Raw genomic sequence first — 10,991 nt, 5'->3', positions numbered from 1 at the left:
ATATGTGTTGCTAATATGCTCTCTCAATGCGTATCTTTTACTTTTACTTTACTCATGGTATCTTTTGAGGAACAGAAGTTCTCAAATGATTACCATAGAGCTAGGAAATAAGAAAGGTGTTATAGTCTATATTAGTTACGGTTATTTCCTGTGCTAGGGTCTTTTGCTGCGGACAACTGAGCTTTACTATGAAGAATTCTCACTGTCAGACCAGTTCACTCCACATTCCTCAGGATTTTGATGATTCAGAGGAAACAAGGTTGGGTAAAACTGTTGGTAATTAATACGCCAAATTCACCTACAGAATGCTTGGGATCTTCTTGGGATCACAGGGAAGTTGAGGAGAGTGAAAGGATGACAATCTCTCTTGCTGACATTATCTTGAAATTACAAGGAAGTGAACAACTGTAGGCTCCTACAGCATGTTTCCAGAAGAATGGGGAAAACAGCTCTCCAAGACTAAGCTTCCATGACTCTCCTGCATGATTTCTCTGCACTGCGCCCTCCGGGCAGAACCCAACAGCTTTCATGCTCCAGGAGGCAAATATACAACTGAATCTTGGAAAGTCACTAATGGTTGAAATGACAGAAAAACGGGAAATTTCATTGTCTTGTATTAAACATTACGTATGGGTCATGTTATCTCATTGATAGTATCTAAAGATTCAGGCTGGTGGAATTACAACTTGTTCCTCCTCTCACAAGCGGGGTGGAAGTTTTAAGTAATTAAAACACGTGCTCAGGAGACTGTTTTGGAAAGAAAAATGTATGTTGAGTCACTATATATATACGTGTATACATACATACGTATACACACACATATCTATACACAAAAAAGAATGTAAGATACATGACTACCATACTAAGAAAAAAATGTGTAGGCAGAATTGGCAACTGAACTGTAGATTTTTAAAGATCTGACAAACTAAGAGCAAAAAGGAGAACAGGGTAGGAGGAGCCAAAGCATTTAGAAAATATAAATAGGCTAGATGTGAAAGATAAAATGGTATTTTTCAGACTTGAGGAAGTGAGTCAGAGTAAAATTTCTGAAGTCCAAGACCCAAAAGTTGCTCTTTGATATAGGCTGGGAAGAATTACTAGAATTAAGACACAAGGCAACAAAAGTGTCTGCTAAGGAATTATACCTCTGAAATGATGCCTCAGAAGCATCATTTGGAATGAGACCAATGTGCTTTTGGACATTAATTGGTGTATCTAACTGCCTGTGCTTGTGCCGGATTGCCCTGACTGGGATGGAAGACAGAGAACTATCAGATAAGAGAGGGGAGATGCTGGAGGTCAAAGCATGTGATCTCCAAGTCTCTACCCTCCCAGGAAGAAAGCACACAGATGTGCTCAGGAACACCAGCAGAGGCTGCTGGAACAGGGTCTGTCAGAAAGACTGGGAGAACTTCACATGAACGTTATGTAGGGAGGTGGGCTGGGGGAATAAAAAGGGGAACTCTTGGGGGACGGGAAATCCGATCTAGACTCTTCAGTTTTTGTGGTCTAATGAGTGGGTATGTGGACATGTGTAACCCCTGTGGTAGACGGAACTGCACGAAGAACCAGGGAATCTGTTAGCCCCGATATGGATTATACATGACAGACAAACAACAATGTGAAAAAAAGAAAATCTTCCAGAATAAAGTTTGCCATGTAAAAAAATTCATTTATGCATTATGCTGTGCACCAGAAATTGGCACAGCATTGTAAACTGACTATACTTCAATAAGAAAAAAAAAGAATGTTCATATCTTTAAAATGACTAGATAGCTTGGTCGTGCATTTCTGACTGCAACATGAAACTCAGATTACATGCACTTGTTTTCAGAGGTGCCAATGTAAAAAATTAAAGGGAACACTGGCTTCCACAAATTATCATTAAAATCTCAATTTTGATCTTTTAAATTTATAATTCACAGAGTAGGTATAATTCACAAATGAAGTGGCAGGACATCTAGAGTCATTATGTATTCTTTTCCATTTTTGCAAAACACTGATATATTAATATGTCAAATGTAACAATTTAAGTATATAAATTGATGCTAAATCAGATTTTGACTTATACTGTGTAGTTGACTCTTGAACAATGTTGACTCTGACACTCCCCACCCCACTGCAGTTCAAAATCTGAGTATAACTTTATAGGCGGCCCTTCATATAAGCAGTTCTGTATCTGTGGATTCAACCAGCCGCAGATCCCATGGTACTCGAGAACCTATTTAGTGAAAAAAAACTGTGTATAAGTGGGCCATGTGTTGTTTGAATCATCTCTACATTAAAAGACACTAATGTAGACATTTTTATAGAAAGACAAATTTGTACTTAATTATCTTTAAATCGTGTAAGGCAATCCATTGATGTATTTCTCCTGCAATTTGGGAAAACTTTCTTCATTTCTCATGTGGGAACATCTTGTTCCAGCACAAAGAAGCAACGATTGATCTCCATTTCCTACACCATACTGTTGGTGTCAGGGAGACAGCCTCCAATTCTCTGCATTGGGATAGCTGTTTCTCTGTGCTGAAGCTGGAATTGCAAGTTCCTTGTTCAAATTCTGAGATGACTCCTAATGTGCATTGCACTCTTTAGCTCCTGGGTCCTTGACTCAGATGCAGGTCCACCAGGTTATTTTGTGTCCTGTGTATTCCCACCTTCTTTATAGGAATATCGCATTCTTCCCATTTAATCTGAACCTGAAAGCTATCACAGCCAATAAACAACTGGCTGATTCTCTTCTGGTAAGTGAAAGTTCAAGAGAGATAAAAACACATAGAAGGGGAAGCAATTTTCTAGTCTTTCTGAGAAAGACAGAAAAAGGCGTAGAATAATGGCTGTGCTTGTTAAAAACCCAGCCATGATTTCATTCCAGGAGGAACCCAGACCATATTCAGATGGTTGGGAAATAAAAGCACTTGAGTTCTTATTTAGTGTCTGCTTCTTTCTTTTTCTCGTACAGCTTCTTTTTCATTAAAATTTTTTTGTTTGTTTTGGTGGGGAGGTAATTTGGTTTATTTATTTGTTTGTTTGTTTGTTTGTTTATTTTAGTGGAGGTACTGGGGATTGAACCCAGTATGTCATGCATGCTAAGCATGTGCTCTATCACTGAGCTTTACCCACCCGCCTCATACAGTTTGCTATAAGGAAGAACCTTGCTTACTTTTGGGCATTTGTGAAAGTATCTTCATGCATTAATGAGAGTATTTCTGTTGGATAAATTCAAAGAGGGCTATTGCCAGGTGAAAGGGCATATGTATTTAACATGTTAATAATTAGTGTTAAATTGCCTTCTAGTAAATTATCAAAACTGAAGGTGGTTTTAGGAACTCCAAACTTACAGTGGTCTTGGGGACTTGTCAACTTTGTGGCTGGGGTATACTAGAATGACCTTCACTCAGTGAAACATGGTAAAAGTATGATTTGAGAAAAAGAAGGATGAGAGGATGGGCGTTGATGAAACTTTAATTCTTGGGTGGCCACTGACCTTTAAATGTCACAGACTTACAAAGACCTGAGGAATATGCATCGGAGTTGGGAATATAGGAGTTTCTGTGTTTATGTGGACTCTGGAATCTTGGGTCTTCATGCAAAAGTGGCTGAATTACATAGAAGGGCTGTCTGTATGTGGATCCTGAAGGGCAAGATATAAACTCCATGAAGGCAGGGACCATGGTGATGTAGTTTACCAGTATATCTCAAAGGGAAAGGAAATGATTTCTCTGGGGAATTCATCATTCCTTCAGTACGCAACAATCTATAATCAACTATTAAGAGCCAGGCCCTGGCCCAGGCTCTGGAAACACTAAGAGAGGAGAGCAAAGCCTTCATCATGTAGAAGAGCTCAGAGTCAGGCAGGGCTGTGTGTGGAACAAACAGCAGTATCATAGGGTAGAGTATGGTAAGGACCACAGGACACAAAACTGTCTACCTGCTCCCAGCTTAGTTTCCAGGGGATGGTAAGACACCCACAAGACTGGTGGGAAGAGGATGGCACTGGTGCTGGGTTTGGGCTCAGTGAACCAGATTCCTAATTCATGTTGTCCATTCGTTGCTTTGAACAGCTGGACTTTGTCCTCCATCTTTCACGGGAGGAAATGCACCCTTCCTGATTGCATCATGCTGTAACTCATCATTTCTCAACTGGTCAAGTACCACTTCACAATCTCATCAAGCACATGACCAGATTAATTATGAGGAAACTTTCCAGGGCTGAGGGTTGCCCCTTGGGTGGAGACAAAGGGGAGGAGAGCTGATAACCATTAGGTCAGCTGGAAAAATCTGTATAGGTCTACGTTTTTAAAAAAACTAACAAAACTGTATCTTTGTCCAGAGTTCTTTACATGCATACTCTTAGGTACGGTTTTTAATTTGATTCTGAAGACAACCTTGTGAGGGATGGGAGCCAAGTGTTGTTGACCCTACAGTTTCAAAAATTAGCATGGTCAGGGCCACGCGGGTTGTGAGCTGCTGGGCTGGAACTCAGTCTACATCTTCAGCTCCGAACCCAGTGTTTGATTCAGAGTATCGTTGCTGCCTCTCAGTCTGCTTCCCCTCAGCCCAGCTTCAGACAGGGTGACTGGGAATGGATCAAAAGATGGAAAAGGAGAAGCAGGACTGAACTGAAGGGAACTGAAAGTATTTTCTGCAAAGGGGAAAGCAGAAGAAAGAAAAAGGCATGGAACTCTGGAGTGTAGCCTCAAAGCAACTGCATTCTGGGGAAGGTGAGATGCCTTCACCCCTCCCTGGGGGTGTGAAGAGGATCCAGCTCTGCCTGGCCTTGCTGGAGGGTGGAATCAAAGTGTGTGTTGGGGGTGGAGGGCAGCAAAAATAGGTCTACATCCTGTCTGGGTGAGAGAAGCTGAGAGAAGGAAGAAAGAACAATTATGGGAAAGTAGAAAAAGAAGAAGGGAGGAAACATAGAAGTACAGATAGGAAACTAGAGCAAAAGCAAATTTTTATGAAAAAAATTTAATTTGCACGTGCTTAAACTTTGATATCAACTGGCAGGGAATCCCCAGGCCTGGTAGATTTTTCTTGTGCCCGCTGCTTGTCTCCTGCAACATTTCACTAACTTATCTGGGGTTCCACTTCTCAGACTGTATTCTTCACAAGCCCTCTCCCCTCCACCTTCTCGATGGCTGTTGGGATGGAACAGGCTCAGAAAATGGCTGTTAGGCTTCCCTGGAGTCCTCTTCATCTTGCCCATAAGACGCAGAGAATTGGAAAATTGCTTGGGCATCTGCTGTTTTGAACAAAGCAGCTGGACTGGGGTAGAGCTCAGGACAAGATTTTGAAGCTGGTTCTGAGTCACTGTGAACTCTGAGCACCCGCCCACGATGCAATCTTCACAAGTTTAGCTTGTGGGAACTGTCAGACCAGGTCCAGGGACTGGGGCTTCCTCCAGGCCTTGTTAGCATTCAGTTGATGAGAACAGCCTCAAGTTGAGGAAACTGTGGCTGGAGCCCGATAGCGAGGCAGTTCTGCTCCGTGTCACCCTCCGGCTGATGGGCGGCTGCTGAGCCTGTGTGGGGCAGAGCGTCTGCAGGGAGAGGAGCCGGCCTGACTCCCAGTCTTGCAGGGATGTTGGGGCAAGCGCTCGCCCTCACGCTCCTCCTGCTCATCACGGGGCACCAGGGCCAAGGTAAGGAGGCCCAGCCTGGCAGGGATGGGGCTGGCATGGACAAGGGGCCGTGGCCCTCAGGGAAATCAGAATCCAGAGCTTCTGGATTGTGCTGCTTACGTGGTCACCTGGACCCGTGACTCTGAGCAGCTCCCCACAGCTCTGGACAGGCTGGGTCAGACAGCAAAGGCTGGCAGTGGGTTGGGAGGTCCTTGAGCAGTACATCTGGCCAAGCCATCAGCAATCCAGGCCGCCTCGGACAAGGTGAGTCCTTCCCACTGGCTTCAATTTTCCTTTCTGTATAGTGGGGAGAAAGTGTCCTCCTTGCTGGCTGTAAGAAGGACAAATAAAATATCCTCTGATTTGGCGCGATTACCAGCAGAGAGGAGAAATGGCCCTTGAGCTTGGGTTTCTCCAAGGAAGTCAGGTGGTTCTGGAGCTCAGGGACTGACAGATTGTTTCCTGAGGCAGGAAAACTGGCAGGAGGTGGGTGGTGGTGGAGAGGTGGTGATGAGGAGGTGGGGATTTGGGGAGGAGAGATGGAGAGCTGGGGGAAGGGGCAGGGAGTGGTGTGAGGCCAAGGCCAGAACAGGGGCTTTACCTGCATGGCCTGGTGCCTCATCCCCCAGCTCCTACAGCAGCTCAGGGGCTGTGGGAACCTGAGAATTATTAGGGAAATGTTGGCTGGGGCAGGGGGCAGGGAAGGGAAGAGAAGGAGACAAAATTAGGAAGCTTCACAGCAAACTGGAAACTGTCAGCTGGGCCCCAAGCTGTCTAATGCTTACTGGGGCGGGTGGAGTTGGGTGGGTGGGGAATCTCAGCTGAGGGCTGCTCCCCTCTCCCTCCAACCCTGAGTCTAGTATGCTCTGAGATGTGGAGCCTGCATTTTAGATCAGCGACTCACTGAGGGGCATCATGGGTAGGGGTGGAGTGAGACCACGCTTGGGCACAAAGGGAGGAGACAAGGCACAGGGCAGTGTTTGTCCAGGGCCCGTTAGAAGCCATCCCTGGGTACTCAGTTTCATTACCGAGCCCCTGAGCACTTGGGTCCTTCAAGAAGAACATTCTAGGCTCTGGTATTTGTAACGAGTATCAACTGGCAGGGAATCCAGAGGAGGGCAGGTGTGATGAGGAATGGGGTGGGGAGCAGTGAGAGAAGTCTGGAGTCTGGGGCTCTTGTATGTGGGCTCGGGGGACCCAAAGACCGAGGATTCTAGGCAAGAGAGCTAGGTTGGAACCTGGGCTAAGTAGCCTCAAAAGCCGAGGAAGGACCCACAGGGTTTGATGCCTGGCTTTGGGGGTAGGAGTGACAGAGGGCTGAGGCTGAGTCTGAGACCATGACCCTGTGTGGTAGGGGGACGATGCTCCCTGCATCCTGGTTCCCAGGTCGGTGGCACTGTCTCTGGGCATGACTGTGCTGAACCCCTTGCAGGGTGATCCAAGCGAGTGATTCTTCGAGCACAGGGAGGAAAAGATTTTGATCTCAGGGAGCTTCTCTTTCTTGCTCTGCCTTGTGTCTGTGGGGACCTGCCAAGTGTAAACTGACTGAAACTGCTCTGCTTATTTGTTTCAATTTTTAAACTTTTTAGTTTAAAATAATTTTGAGGTTCCAGGAAAGTTGCTAAATAGTACAAAGACCTTTTATATTTCCTTCACTTAGATTCACCAGTTGTTAACATTTTCTCACTTTTGCTGTATTTGTCTTTCTCTCCGAATATATGTATGTGCATATGAATATACAATAATAATTATTTTTGTGGAATATTTGAGAGTAAGTTGCAGACATCATGCTTCTTTATTCTTAACTATTTTAGCACATATCTTCTAATAACAAGGATATTCCCATATCATATGATATCATATCATATCACATCATATCATAGCATATGTCACATCACATCACATCATATGTATCACATCACATCATATCAGCACAATTACCAAACTTAGTAAATTTAGTGTTGATACAATCAAATATATATAGTCCATGTTTAAATATTACCAACTATACCAAAAATGTGTTCTGTGGCATCTTTTTTCCCATCCAGAATCCAATCAGGATTACATGTTACATTCAGTTGTTACGTCTTTTTGTCATCTTTAATTTACAAATATTCCCCAACCTTTCTTCATCTTCCTTGACATTGACATTTTTTGGAGTACAAGTCACTTGTTTTCTAGAGGGCCCCTCCATCTGGGTTTGTTTGATGTTTTGTCGCGAGACTCACGTCATGAATTTTTGGCAGGAACACTGCAAAAGCGATGCCTAGTCTTGTTCAGCACATCCTATCAGGAGACATGATGACAGTGAAACATTTTTTCTAAGACACAGTTTATTGAAGAATTCAATATGCATAATATGTATGTAAGAAGCTCATAACACTCTTGGGCTTTGCAAAGTCTTCCAAAGGCTTCTCACTTCAGGTAGAGCAAAAGCTGTACATTTTACAATGGCCCCCTGATCTGGCCTCCCTGAACACTGCTCCTTCCTCTCTGCTTTTCTCACTGTATTTCAGCCACATGTCCTCATGCACATTCCCCTTCGGGGCTTTGTACTGTTTCTTCCACCTGCTCCACCCTCATTTGCCATGAGGCTTGCTTCCTTATTCTGCTTAAATGCCACTTCTGCAGTGATGTCTTCCTCACTAAAAATGTCAACCTTCCCTCCTGCAACTAACCCTCTTCACTTTTTTTTTCTCTGTAGTGCTCATCTCCATTTTACATACTATGTGTTTACTTATTTGTCTTATTTTCTGTCTCCTATGCTCCTCTTTTCCACACTAGAATGCAAGATCCTTGAGGCCAGGGCTTTTGTTTGCTTTGTTCATTGCTGTACTTCAGCACCCAGAATAGGATGTGGCACAAGTAGACCCTCAATACATGTTCATTGAATGAACAAATGAATGAGTGAATATTTTAAATAATCCCAGGAATAAAGTGAGTTTATCTGCCTACTGGAAAGTTTCATTGGGAAAAGCTGTTCTAGATTTTAAATCATGTACCAACTACCTCTGTGGTCTCGAGGAAGTTAACTAACCTCTTACGTTTCAGTTTTTCATCCATAAAATGAAGTTAACGGTGCTGCCTGCTTCACAGGGGATGTATGAGGATTAGGTGAGATATAGTATATAAAGTGCATAGGAAAGTGTTGAGCTATAACAAGTCCTCCAAAATGAATGCTCATGTTATTCAGCTCTTTGGAGGCCGAGCATATATTTCACTTAGTTTTGTAATCAGAGTCAAGAAGAGAGACTATTCAGTAATCTTTTGTTGACGTTAATTGATTAGAAAGTGAGTTAAAGAATCTTGAGATAAGATGACAGATTTTTTTAAAAATTCCTTTTTTAAAAAATTATTATTTTGGGGAGGGGAAGGTAATTAGGTTTACTTATGTATTTACGTATTTGTTTATTTTAATGGAGGTACTGGGGTTTGAACTCAGGACCTTGTGCATGCTAAGCATGCATTCTACCACTGAGCTATACCCTCCCCCCACAGGATGATAAAGTTTTAATGTGTGACTCTTTTCTGAGGGTTTCTCATGTTCACAACCAGGATCCTAGGGAGACTTCGACATTTTTAACTTAAAGGAACATGTTGTCAAGACATCTAATTACATGATTACATTGTATTGTAAAATATTCTAATTGTTTTCACAATAGCATCTCCCCCCATTCCCACTTCTTCTCTGGATACATTTTGAGCAGCTTTGTGCCAGGCACTGGGCTGGGTACTGAGGATTCCGCGGTGAATAAGTACACAGCCCTTTGTTCGCAGAGTCTACATCTATCGTACGAATCAGTATGTAATTGCAGCCGTGATTATTGCACAACAGAGCGCCCAACACGGTAGGTGCTCAAAACGTATTAGTTGAGTGAATAAATGATTTATTTTCAAGTGTCTTAGATGCTGATTGGGATGATTTGGGGACCATATGTGTTGGGGAGCAGGGACTTTCAAATTACTGTCCACAGGGGTGGGCCTGGGTCCTGAAGTTCATTTGGACCCTAAATTCAGGTTTTGGCTGTGCATTCTGAGGAAACCCCAAAGGATACACTGGAGACTGTGAATGCCCAGGGGCTTCGAGGCCTGGGATGAGACGTGCTGGGGTGGGGGAAAAAGGGCAGGGACAGCATCTCACAGGTTATCTCTGAAAGTTGCTGGCTGTTCATATAGGTAGTGTTGAAACTTTCACTTTTCAGGAAGGATTCTCTGATTGCAACTCCTCTGGCTGGGATTCAGACAAGTTCTAAGAAAGCTGGACTCATTTTTGCCTGTCTTCTCATTGGACTTACCATCCAACAAAGTGTGAATAGTGAAGTAACTGGGCACAGGAGAGAGACTGGGACTCAGAGAACTCAGGGTTGCAGCACCATCCTGGAGGAAACCAGTTTTATAAAAATTCCCCTAGAGATAGCTGGGCCATTGTCTTCATGACAGGTGTACAAAAAAGTGCACAAAATTATAAATGTACATATAAATGAGTTATTGTTAAGTGAATATACCCTTGTACCTACCACGTGTTCTCTCTGTTACCTTCTCCCTCTCCCACAAATATAATCACCCTTCTGACTTCTAACATCATAGGTTAGTTTTGCCTGTATATAAATGGAATCATAAGGTATACTCTTGTATTTGGCTTCTTTTGCTCAACATCTGATGAGATTCATCTCTGTTATCACTTGTAGCAGGTCATTTTCATGACTGTATAGTAGTTCATTGGATGACTATACAGTAGTTTATTCATCTATTCTGCTATTGATGAACCTTTGGATTGTTTCCAGGGTGTTTTTTCCCCTATTACAATAATGCTGCTGTGAGCCTTTTTGTTCACGCATGTCTGTTAGGTGTATCCCTAGGGGTAGGGTCACTGAGTATGTACATATGCCTCTAGCAGATGCTCCCAACTATTTTCCAAAGTGGTTGAACCAAGCAGTGCATGAGAGTTCCAAGTTGCTTCAGGGTCACTGGTTTTGCATTCTGAGGGCCTGCAAATGGGAAATGAAAACGCAAAGATGTGGAGCCTGTAAGGTGAAAGTCGAAGCCAAGGGAACCACATCTCTGCAGCTTCCCTGGTAGTCTGCACGAAAATCTTACATGAGCGTCATTTCTGGGAAATGAATTAAATTCATTAATAAATCAGTTGAACACTTCATGAAACCCTTACTGTGTTTCAAGAACTATGCAAAATTTTGCGGGGAAAACAGAGATGAAACAGACATTGATTCCATCCTTAAGAATCTTTCAGATGGTTAGAGGAAAGCAGGCCTGGACAATAACAACTCTAAGGGAAGACAGAAAATGCTAAGGGTACCAACAGGCTAGACACATTTAGGAGCACAAAGGGTGCTCAGAAGATGGAGATTCC

General features: G+C 43.2%; 1 protein-coding gene across 9 annotated transcripts in view; it reads left to right on the top strand.

Moving 5' to 3' along the window:
• The first annotated feature begins 4,514 nt into the window (after positions 1 to 4,514).
• The window catches only part of CD244 (CD244 molecule), a 29,954-nt gene continuing 23,477 nt past the window's right edge, over positions 4,515 to 10,991 (top strand). For 3 of the 9 annotated variants that reach the window (XR_012501346.1, XR_012501348.1, XR_012501349.1), the window contains exon 1: positions 4,922 to 5,644. Coding sequence is in view for 3 of the 9 variants with exons in the window: in XM_074349689.1 (XP_074205790.1) it covers positions 5,584 to 5,644 (61 nt within the window). In the remaining 6 variants the exon portion in view is untranslated. Of the gene's footprint in view, positions 4,725 to 4,921; positions 5,645 to 9,336; positions 9,472 to 10,991 lie in introns of those variants that run through there. The other 6 variants (XM_074349688.1, XR_012501347.1, XR_012501350.1 and 3 more) reach the window with 6 other exon arrangements.

Source organism: Camelus bactrianus, chromosome 21, assembly GCF_048773025.1.
Source record: "Camelus bactrianus isolate YW-2024 breed Bactrian camel chromosome 21, ASM4877302v1, whole genome shotgun sequence".
NCBI lineage: Eukaryota > Metazoa > Chordata > Mammalia > Artiodactyla > Camelidae > Camelus > Camelus bactrianus.
This window is presented reverse-complemented; position numbering and strand designations above follow the sequence as displayed.